Raw genomic sequence first — 11,471 nt, 5'->3', positions numbered from 1 at the left:
CCTGAGCAAAAGATGATCTGATTTGCTGTTTCGGAAAGGAAGCAGTGAGTCTTTCCTCCCCCATTTTTAAAAAAAAAATTCTGGCAGGGGCAGGAAAGAACTGCTGCTTTTGACACTGACTCCATCAGCGCAGCTGTGGAATGATGCAATCTTGCTTGTCAGGGCCTGTCAAGCTAATCAAGAAAGCTTCACTGCAGCCTATAACTAGAAAGAGAAAGAGAGATGACTGAAAGATTAAGAATGCCTAGAGGGGGGAGAAGAGCATGGCCTTTGCTGTTTTAAGACAGATGGAGTCAGATCCAACCTACCAGGCAACTTTCGATAGATCTTGAATGGCAACTTAACATGTCTGAGACTAGACAAGTTTCGGTCCTTGCTTCCGGCCAAAAGGATACGCACAGACTCCCTGCAGGACATCTGCCTCCCTTGCTACTCATCTTTCTTGTCCCACCCAGGTTGATGGTGGGGGGGTGTCCCTGGGTTCCAGCTGGGAAGAAAGACACAAAATGTCTTTTCCCAGAAAGTCATGGGAAAAGGAGGAACGTTATTAAAACCAGCATGAAATTATACAATTCTGGATGTTCTTAGAATGATTTATTGCAAGCTGTCACTAGTGATGAAAAACCCCATTGGCTATGTTTGCACAACACATCTAACCTGACAGGTGTGTTCAAACAAAATGTTAAACTTGGTTAGGATTAGAGCAGAGTTGATTGGGTCAAACCTGGTCTCTTTAGTTTCTGATTCAATATATTATGTGAAAACAGGAAAAGTATAATTCAGTAAAAGGTATGACTCAAGGCACTGAATACAGCGAAGGAGGCAAGCAAGGAAGTAAAGCTATCATTAGATAGTAATAATCAGCACATTTTGTGTAAGGTTAGGTTTGCACCCTATAAACGTGACTGGTTTGGTTTTGGTTCAGTGCAATGTGTCAACCCAGCCACAGACTTTCCTTAACTTGCATCAAAATGTTCTGTTTCCAGTAGAGATGAGAATGTTACATTACTTATCATATTCTAGACATTGTAAGAAAGAGGCTTACAATTGGGAGGAACTGATTCAAAAAATTAAGAGGGAGGATCTCTCTAGTTAAGGTTGCCCTACTACTGTTATCACAATACTGAAGACTGAAGTAGGGAAACAGTCCATGGTTCGGATACAGAGCTGCTGATTAAAGGGGTTTGGTCAAAAGCAGGAGGCAATGAGGATACAGGGACTCCGATTTAATAAGGCTTGATGGTTGATGGGGCAAAAAGGCACAATCACAGAGAACTGCCAGCATAAGCTTTCACTTCCAGTTTGTAAAGAATTGTTTGAAGAGCAGACTTTCACGGCCTTGGGGCAGGATCTGTACCTGGAACCAGATTAAAAGCAGGTGAGACATGGAGAAGACTAAAGGAAGCAGCGAACAAATCCTTCTCCACTTCTCTTTGAGAACCCTTCAGATGTTTGAGTTACACCAGTACATTGATGTTCTCCTCCAGACTTTTCATCCTAGACCTTCTCTGAACCTGTCAGTGGAGGTGTGTCATTCTTTTATGAAAACTTTCTGGGTATTTTGAAGACTGTTTGCACAAGCTTGAGGGATCCTTACCTGAGTGTTCTGAGGATAGTTCATTTGTGAGATGAAGTTCTCTGCTACTTTCAGGGCCGCTTGTTGTTCTTGTTCATTTGCTTTGAGGCCTGCAGATAAAGATGAAGGAGGATGATAATTTACAAGAGCTGGGAGAGGGACCTTGGCCAACACTGGATTAGAAGAGCCAAGGTAGTCCTTTCAATAAAAGAGAAATGTCTATCATGTCCCACCACCTAATTATAAGTGCATCTGCTTATATGCAGGTGAAAGGCAGAGCAATCTCTTCCTTCCTTCCCTTCCTCCCTCCCTGTCCCATTTTTCATTCAGTTACTCAAGATGGTGGCACCCACAGCATCCTCTCCCTTTATTTTCCTCCATTCCCTGTGAGAGAGATCTTCAATAACTGAGGATGGATTTGAATCTGGACATCCCTATTACTAGTCCAATATCTTAACCACTATCCAATCATAGAAATCATTGTAAAGAAAAAAAGGGAAAGGAAAGAAGTCAAAGGTGGTGATGGAAAGAAAAATAAATAAATAGAAGCTGATGATCTGGGGAACATTGACCAGATTGTCTTCTGGTGTAAAAGTTTCTCAACTACTCTTCTACTCTTCACTGCATATATTTGTATTTATGGTTCCGAGAAGTTCTGAGACAACATATGATGGGCATTACCTTTCCAAACAAAGATCTTTCCGTGCTGCCCGTTGTCCAGGATGAAACAGTCATCTGTAATGAGCTGGTCTTGGAGGAATGGACTGGATTCGGAGACTTTAGTCAGACTCATTTTTCCCATCATGTCAGAAACCTCAGGATTGAGAAGTATAGAATTTACTACACTTAATGGAATCCAATAATCACAGGGTAGATGTCCAGCTTTTGAGCTTTATGGTGCATTTTTTTAAAGCCAGAATTTTCTCATCCACTAACCTGGAGTCAGCGTAAAATGCCTGAACATGGAGCCCATTCCTTCCTATATTCTGTATTTCCTACATGCTGGACAGCATTTTAAAACTGAATCAATGCATCCAGAACTTCTAACAGCTTAATATCAAAGGGAAAATACCTCAATGGAACCTTTGATCCAGTTGTTAGCAGCTGAAAATTGTGGTCAGAAAGCACTTTGAAGCGAGACCGCACCCTCACGTAGCATTCCCTAATTTCTTATTCTACAGAAGTAACAGAAGAGTAACCCTCAGAATCAGTGTGGAAAACAGTTCTGAGAGCTATAGTAGAATTTGGGGGTTAGGCAAATCTATATCAAATCTAAATCTATATCAGAAGAATCTTTGGTCTAAGCAATCATGATCGGGATGTTGTCAGGATTCCAGATCTCAGTGCGATGTGGTATACTGTAACTAGATCAATTATAGTCTCTGGGCTTAATGGTTTTAAAGGACAGAGTCTATGTATATGAATACACTCACTTGAAATTGAGTTCTACCACACAGAAAGTTCTACCTGTCAGGGCTCCAGTAGTCCCCCATTTAAATCATGAGACTCTAGCCTGATTTTCAAAGCTCAAAGAAGATTTGTTAGGAGAAGACATGCCGGTGCTGCCTGAGTGTAGCTGACTCTGAGATACATTCATTGTCACCCTTGACCCTGGTTTTCCCCCACCCCCTGGGTATATCATAATTCATATTCTCCAATGGGACACATCCCATAGCCAAGAGTCATCAATCATACTCTCCAGTTAGAATTTTGCATGGCAGAAACTTTGGTCACCTGGAAACTATCTATGAAAACATCCATGGAATGCAGTTTCGATTTTGCAGCTGCTACACTATTCCCCCTTCCCTTTCTGTTGGCAATTCTAAAAGACCAGAGAAATGTTTTATGAGTTGACAGTCTCCATATCTGCCTTTGGAAATAATCCAGGGGTCCTCATAATGCCCCCAGAAATCATAAATATGCAACAAAAGTGAGCAAAAAACAAAGATGGCTCAGCTAATCATAGAAAACAGCTATCCCCCACCCCCCGCCACATTTTTACTTCAAGATGAATGTGCATTTACACACATCTAACCCACAGTCTGAAAATTGAACACCGAGAAAGTCATTTGGGTTTATTTTCTGTTGAGGTTTGCTTGTAAGCTTAATGTTTTGTGGTATGGCAGGGCCGCCTGGAAGACATCAGCAAGCCTTCTCATTCCAGTGGCATCATGGATTTGTGGTTACCCATCATTTTAAAGGCATACCATGTCCTGTGTAGGATTATACTGGGGCATTATAGTTGATTAAACAGATAGTTAGATTTTTAAATTCAAATGTTCAACCACCAGCTAATAGGTTTCCCTCTCCAAGAGGGAGAAGTCAGTGGAGGTATTCTACCGGTTCTGCTGAGGTGATAGCAGCGATGAGCAGCGGAGACTGAACTGGTTCTCTCCACTGCTCTGCTGTTGGGCCTGCCTGCCTGCCCACCTGGGCTCCCGTACTCATCTTGATCCTCTGAATTGGAAGCGCAGCTGCTTTGCGTGCCACAGAAGATGGCGCACGGCAGCTGCTGAAGCGACCGGGAGAGTGCAGGCTTGAAGGAGGTGAGTTCGAACGCCTCTGTGTCTGCGCAAAGTGTGTGTTTGGCACGTGCGTACACGCAAAGTGTGCGCACATGAGCAAAGCGCACCCACCAAGCCACACCCACTGAACCAGTGGTAAAAATATTTGAATCCCACCACTGGGGGGAAGGAGAGGATGAATGGATTTCAGAAGGTGCCCACAAGAGAACAATTTCCTGGAGTCTCCATCCAACCTCAAGTAAAATTCTTCTCATTTTTTGGTTATTACCTTATACAATACTGCTGCAATAGCATTCTTCTGATCAGCCACAATATCTTCCTCAGCAGTGCCTTCCTTCAGAACCGGCTTAGGACCCAGAACCTAGAGAAATAGATCATGCCAATATCTCTTTGCATCAGAGTCCCTCCTGTATTGGAACCTCAGTGGAACCTTAACATGGTCCTGTTCAAATGCAGTGTTTGTCATGCAGCTGCTGCCAGAAATGTATTCCCATGTAGAAAGTACTTCTTCATCCATGCGCAATAGAAATGCACCAGGACACTGATTCTGGCTGTATCAATTACTAAAATGTAGTTCTTGGTACGAAAAAATCAATACCATGAATTAATCTAAAACAGCAACTTTGATTCCTGTGGTCCATCTCTGTATGAAACTCCTTTCCCGATGCTACAGCGATCCATGGATAAAGAATATTTCATAACTTCAGATACTTTTTGTACACCTTTTCTTGGAATCTTCTAATCCAGCCTTCTGATCCTGACTCATTTTTCAGATGAATTCTACAGCTTCTACAATCCCCTGACAAGGAAAACTGTGGTCCAACACATCTGGAAAGGGGCAGACGAGGAAATGGCCAACCTAGATACTGATTTGCATCTACCCTTCATATTTTTTGTTCCCCACAAAAATCTTACCGCTGTCATCTCAGCTGGTTCTTCCCCATCCACAACAATCTCCATCTTTGCTTTTCCCTTCCTCTCAGTGTCTCGGATTGCTGTTGCAAAATCCCGAGCTTTGTTGCGCTCCAGAATGTTTGACTTTCCCCCATACCAGGTAAAGATTTTCTAAAAGGAAAAGTAGAAACCTGTTTTCCAATTTGCAATAGACTACCAGCTGACCAGCTGACTACCAACATCTAGACATCACCACCTTTTAATTTCTCCACCATATATTCAACAGGAGTGTTGTGACTACAACTCCCACGATTTCCAATCCAAAGCCAGATTGGGAGATCTACAACCCTTCTTGGAAAATTTCCCTATATTAGCTTAGTCATGCGTTGCCTTTGGAGGATGCATTGAACTACAAGCTAACAACATGGGCAATATGGTTGGGTAATATATGAGTCACAATGTCATGTGAACACTACCATGTACTACCATGACATATATTATTTTTCTAGCAGGTATATGTCTCCTTTCTCAGACTCACCTCTCCCAGGTCCAGGATGAAGCAATCACCTGTATTAAAACTGGTCCAGCTCAGTTCTCTTTCCACAGCTCGGATATTCTTCTTTCCTTTCACTTGATAGAGTTGGTGCCTTGAGCTTTGCTCATTGTTGGTCTGGGTTCTGGTAAAGGCTGACTCCACACCACCTTCCTATAGACCATAAACTGGGGTTGAGACAGGGGTACAGAGGCTAGATTTTGAAGATGGGGGATTATCTTTGGGATTATAGGAGCCCTGGTGGCATAGTGGTTAAATGCAGCATTGCAAGTAAGCTCTGCCCACAGCCTGGAGTTTGATCCTGACAGAGCTCAAGGTTGACTCAGCCTTCCATCCTTCCGATGTTGGTAAAATGAGGACCCAGATTCTTGGGGACAATATGCTGACTCTGTAAACCACCCAGAGAGTGTTGTAAAGCACTATGGGGTGGTATATAAGTCTAAGTGCTATTGCTATTGACATCATCAGGACATCAAGGGGAAACCTAATGCTATAGAAGGAGCAAAGTGTTAAAGAGAAGTGAAGATGGTGGTTAGCTATAATCTACAGCTTTATTTGAATGTGTGCCTTATTTGCCTAGAAACGAACAAAAAATAAATCAAATGCAAGGGGTGGCTGTGAGTGATAGAAACCTTTTAGGATTTTTGACTGTTGTGTCAGGCACAAGGAAGCATAACGACTTTGTGAGTAGATCAAATTAGCTTCTCTACTATTGTTTTCTCTAATTTATAATAGAAGAAAATTTAAGCTAAACTTGGAGGAAATAATGGAAAGGAAATTGAGCAAAAAGAAAAAAAATAGAGAACAGTTTCCCAAGAAGTAAAAAGGGGAAGATGTCAGCCAACTGGACTCATATGAGCCTGATGGGGATTGAAGGAGATGTTGGTCTTCCACTAACTCCACAGCATAACTTTGTATGAGTGTACAGGTACAAATGTTTAACTAAGTGAAAGTTCTTAAGAGGCTCTAAGGTTTAGCAAGAATGCTCTGGAAAGAGAGTAAGGTCTATAACTGGAAAAACGAGTCTCCTTTCACCTGGTATTTGATGCCGTGGGGAAAGTACTCCATGAAGACATCCGATTCATTCCCCTGCACTTCCCGATACTGAATCGGCTTCTCTTTTGGGATGGAGTTGAGGTGAGTGGAGAGCAAAGCACATGCTCCCTGCTCATCCCTGGAGGAATTTTGACCTGAGACAGAGAGAGAGAGAGCATTACTTTGCAAGGAGGTATCCCAACCAGTTGAGTGATAGCCCCTAGGCAACTTCAGCTATCTCAGAAAGGGTTTTATGTGTCAGATTCTTACATCCTACACTAAACCCCATGTTGGAGGTAATAAGAAGCCACTTCTGAAAAGTCTTCGTTCTTGCTAGAGCAAAGGGTATTGTATTGCAAGTTGCATGATCACATCATTCGGTTCAAGAAATTGTCCTTGAAGCAGGTACCAATGGCTTACAAAACATACTAAGCCTTATTATGGTTTCTTTTAATATTGGTTGAGTATGTTGTATTAGCTCAGCCCTTAGATCTGTGAAGCATATATTGTATGAAAAGAATGCAAACAAATAGGGTTTATTCAGCAATAAGCTATAGAAATGCCTCATCCCCAGATAAAACTTGTTGACTTAAGGTTTATTTTGACCTTTTGCTTACCAATCCAAATATGCAGGTTGGAATGCCCATCTGGGCCATTATAAAGGACAAGGTATGAATCCCCAGAATAGAATTTGCCTTTCATCTCATCTGGAACAGAAACCGGCTTCATTTTCTCCACACGCCAGATGTGCAAGCCTGGTTCTTTTGCCGAAGCATCAAAGGCAGAACCACTACCAAACAGAAGGTTGGAGTTTATTGAATTGGAAGAAAGAGGAGAGGATAAATAGGAACCCACATTACGTATCTGATGTTAACACAGTTGAGAAAGTCCAGAAATATTTCACAAGAAGAGTTCTCCACTCCTCTACTCGTTGGAGAATACCTTATGCCACCAGACTTGAAATTCTAGATCTAGAAAACCTAGAAATACGCTGTCTTCAGTCCGATCTAAGTATAGTATATAAAATTATATATTGCAATGTCCTACCTGTCAATGAATACTTCAGTTTCAACCATAACAATACAAGAGCAAACAATAGATACAAACTCAAGGTAAACCGCACCAAACTTGATTGCAGGAAATACGACTTCAGCAACAGAGTGGTCAATGTCTGGAATACTCTACCTGACTCTTGTGGTTTCTTCCCCTAACCCCCAAAACTTTAACCTTAGACTGTCTACTATTGACCTCAGCCATTTCCTAAGAGGTTTGTAGGGGGTGTGCATAAGCGCACCAATGTGCCTACGGTCCCTGTCCTATTGTTTCTTTTTTATTTTTCTTAATATATCCATTTCATGTTTCCATAACTATGTTTATACTTGTACCTGTTATCTTATAATTGCTTGACAAAATACATAAATGAATAAATAAATAAATAAATATCTAGAAAAGGAACCAAGAATCAAGAAAGTGGGATGAAAAAGAATAGAGCTTTGCAGTGCTCTTGACTTCAAGTTAAGAATAACAGAATAACACAGTTGGAATAGACCTTGAAGGTCGTCTAACCCAACCATGTTCAAGCAGGAGACCCTATACCGTTCCAGAATATCCTTCCATAAACCCACAACCAGCGTAGGCAAAGTTAAAGAAAGATGGGACTGAAGTCCAATAAATCTGGGGGGCTTCACCTTGGAGAAATCATAGGAGGGAAATCCAGGAGAACTAAGGAGAAATTTCTTAACAGTGAGAACGATTAATCAGTGGAGCAGTTGTGGGAGCTCCATCACTGGAGGCTTTTAAGAAGAGATTGGACAGCCACTTGTCTGGAATGATATAAGGTCTCCTGCTTGATCAGGGGATTGGACTAGAAGACCTCCAAGGTCCCTCCCAACTTTATTATTCTGTAATTCTGTTGTTCGGATGAAAGAAAAGTACTGAGAGGGGGAACTACATGTTCAGATTTATCTGCTTGCTTGCCTGCTTGTTTTAATATAATTTCAAAGATCAAGCAGTAACAGTACATGGAAATGTTGCTTGATGCAATCAAACCTACTTCTTAAAGAAAAAAACAATATACTTTCTTTCCCCAAAACATGCTTTCATTGTTAATTTTTCCTTTAAAGAAATGCCAGTATGGAACATATCCTGATAATTATCCACTTTGGTTTCCTGTTTCAAATATTTATTTTCACCACACATCCCAACTCTCCAAGACTATTCATTACCAAAGATAAGTTCAAGAAAGAAATTACAAGCAAGTTTGGGAATAATTTGTATGTGGCCTCAAACCAGACTAAGAATATGTTTCAGACAAGAGCCTGGAATGTTCTCTCGTAGGGGCAAGAGAGCAGATGCAATATTATATCCTTAACTAATGATTAACACTAATTCAATTTATATTCCACTTTTGAAACCAGAACAAGGATTTTCAAAATGGTAGATGGCTCTGAAAGTAAAACTTAAATTTAAACCCAGTTGAAAGACCCCACAGTCTCATACAGACCACCTATAATTATTGTGATATTCAATTTTATTTATGAAATGGTTACTGGATTTTGATTGGATGGGAATAAAGGTTATTCCTCACCTTTTGGGGTTTGCTGTATACATGGCTCCAAGGATCTGGTGAGAAATAGCAAACATGATTAGGACTTTAATTAAATAGTAAATACAGTTCATTGAATGTAAGAGTCCTAGTTTTCAAGAAGGAGGAGGAGGAGCCAAACTGGAGCTGTGACCTTCCAAGACACATGAAAAGGTGTAGCATCAAACTGATACCATTATCACAACAAGAAACAACAGGAAATTAAATCACACTGACAAACAATAGTTTTAACTTTTGTGAACCCATTTCACGCAGAGGGAAAAAAGCCAGAATTTGCCCATCCTAAGAAGCAGGGCTTGAAGAAAGTAACATCTCCCATGTGAGCATCTTATTGGAATGGGATGAATGGATGAACAATTGGATAGATAAGATATTTTCCTCTTTCCCCTTTTCCAATTCTTGGTCTTACAACCAAAAGCTGCCCAGTACAATGCTACTATCCTATGATCAGCTCAAATCATTTATTCACTTAACTGATTCCTGCTAAGTAGTTACAGAATTTAATTAGTGCTATTTGATCTATCTTATAATAAAGCAAGAAAAGATATCAAGATGCAGGATTCCTTTTTTCTTCCTTGCTCAGGTAATGCTGAAGATCATGGCTGAAGATTTGTACAAGAAAGGTGGTATTAGGAGCTGGGAGGTATTCCATGCCATGGTTTGTAAAAGCCTGAGAACTTATTTCCAACAATTAATAGTGGAAAGTTAGAGAAAGTAAGTGCTCAAATTAGAAGCAGAGGGAATTATCTTTTGCAATGTTGGCTAAGTTACTGTTTTTAGAAGTCAAGGCTAATTCTGGAAAGAACCAAGGCTTATGGAGTAATTCCCACCTTATTCCCTGTACTAATAAATCCATTCCATAATAAATGCCATATTTTCAGATGTTTGAACAGAATAAGATATAAAAGAAAAGCCACCCAGAACAGCTGGATCCACCCAACCTAAGGACTTTGCAAAGTCCTTAGTTGGCCAATCTGAGGTTCAGGGTTTGTTTTTTGTTTTTATTTCTGTAGTTACAGGCTTAGCCAACTATTTCAGCTTCCCCTTTGTCACCCCTTTTAACACCAGCACATACGCCAAGAGAAAAAGATTGTGTGCACTCACCAAGGCCGTCGCTCACCAGCTCCCTGTATAAACAAGGCTTTCCACCACTGAAATGTGAAATTAGATTAGATTTCCTGGGTGGAGACTTTTCTTGACTCTCTCTAGTCAAACTGCTCAGTACCTAACTTCTTTGTGGCTGCAGGCGAAGGGGAGGGGAGAGGAAAGGCAGAGAGTGCCACATGTAGTTAAAAGGAGGGTGACTCACTTTGGTTCCGATTAGCAACTCATAACAGCCTTCCCGTCAGGCGCTCTCTGCATCATCCGTTGGGTTGTCTCTCATGGCCTCTCATGGCACAGTCTCTCGGGGAAACGACTATAAAACGCCCTGAAGCATGTCAAGTATACATGAAAAGGCATACCGGAGGAGACAACTCACTGCAATTTTTATGAAGGTAAACCAGAAGCACAACTGGTTCAGGTTTCGATTCTTCCACTGGATGCTTGGCACATTCTGCAAACCTGAAGGAATCACAGTGACATGAAAATATTTAGAGATATTGAGGCCAAGGATACTACAAAGCCTCCGTCGTCTAGAATTTCATTTGTTTCTACTTCCAGATGGACCCAGCATTGTCCGCAATAATGTTTCTGTTCTATTCTACTCCCAGTATAAATTTTTAAAGTATTGTAACAAAAGCTGGGTACCAGTTTAACTCCTTAGTACTTTTTATTTCCTGGGATGTCCCTTCTGCGTCAGGCTTATGATTCTCCTTCACTGTATAAGAGCACTTAACGAGAGTGAACACATGGAAAAACCACACCGTTTCTTGGTCTCTGCAGCAGATCTGAAAAGGTTACAATTAATGCATGATGTTGTATTTTTCCTCAACCACAAGATGTCATCCTCTTCTCAAGTAAAATATTCAAGTGGAGTAAACAATGTGGAACTTTATCATGGATGTAAGAGCAAACTTCAGTAACTTTAGTGAGTAAAGAAGACCAGACAGAGCTGTGTGTGTGTGTGTGTGTGTGTGTGTGTCTGTGTCTGTGTGTGTGTGTGTGTGTGTGTGTGAGAGAGAGAGAGAGAGAGAGTTGTGTGGTTAAGCACGTCATTAGTTTAAAGTTGTTGTGGTGTTCCTAGTCCAACCCCTCTTGAATTCTATTGACTCTTATCTGGCCCAATTGAACGTTGAACTTTAGTTGTCCAGATTCTTGTGTATAGGCTTGAATAAATCTTCT

The 11,471-nt window shown here is 41.0% G+C and overlaps 1 protein-coding gene across 2 annotated transcripts; it reads right to left on the bottom strand.

Moving 5' to 3' along the window:
- Nucleotides 1-75: 75 nt before the first annotated feature.
- CAPG (capping actin protein, gelsolin like) lies at nucleotides 76-11,180 on the bottom strand. Of its 2 annotated transcripts, XM_026718025.2 has the most exons (11): nucleotides 11,054-11,180; nucleotides 10,498-10,751; nucleotides 9,171-9,205; nucleotides 7,201-7,373; nucleotides 6,584-6,738; nucleotides 5,534-5,701; nucleotides 5,017-5,166; nucleotides 4,370-4,462; nucleotides 2,258-2,390; nucleotides 1,598-1,686; nucleotides 76-1,357 (listed from the first exon to the last, which is right to left on the bottom strand). In XM_026718025.2, exons 3-11 carry the CDS (start codon nucleotides 9,191-9,193, stop codon nucleotides 1,292-1,294), a joined length of 1,050 nt encoding a protein of 349 aa, XP_026573810.1. In that variant the 5' UTR covers nucleotides 9,194-9,205; nucleotides 10,498-10,751; nucleotides 11,054-11,180; the 3' UTR covers nucleotides 76-1,291. The 2 variants fall into 2 exon arrangements, with proteins under 2 accessions (XP_026573810.1, XP_026573809.1); XM_026718024.2 differs by lacking the exons at nucleotides 10,498-10,751; nucleotides 11,054-11,180 and adding an exon at nucleotides 10,293-10,484.
- Between the last annotated feature and the right edge of the window lie 291 nt (nucleotides 11,181-11,471).

This window comes from Pseudonaja textilis, chromosome 9 (assembly GCF_049901715.1).
Source record: "Pseudonaja textilis isolate UNSWEBS1 chromosome 9, rPseTex1.2, whole genome shotgun sequence".
NCBI lineage: Eukaryota > Metazoa > Chordata > Lepidosauria > Squamata > Elapidae > Pseudonaja > Pseudonaja textilis.
Note: the sequence above shows the minus strand (reverse complement) of the source record. Positions and strands in the feature narration are given on the sequence as shown.

Coding starts and splice junctions, on each gene's coding strand:
- CAPG (XM_026718025.2), bottom strand. CDS start 9,193: ATGTATACAGCAAACCCCAAAAG. Junction 5,702..6,583: donor CCCACGGCATCAAATACCAG/GTGAAAGGAGAC, acceptor TATGGTCTATAG/GAAGGTGGTGTGGAGTCAGC. Junction 5,167..5,533: donor TCATCCTGGACCTGGGAGAG/GTGAGTCTGAGA, acceptor TTTTCCTTTTAG/AAAATCTTTACCTGGTATGG.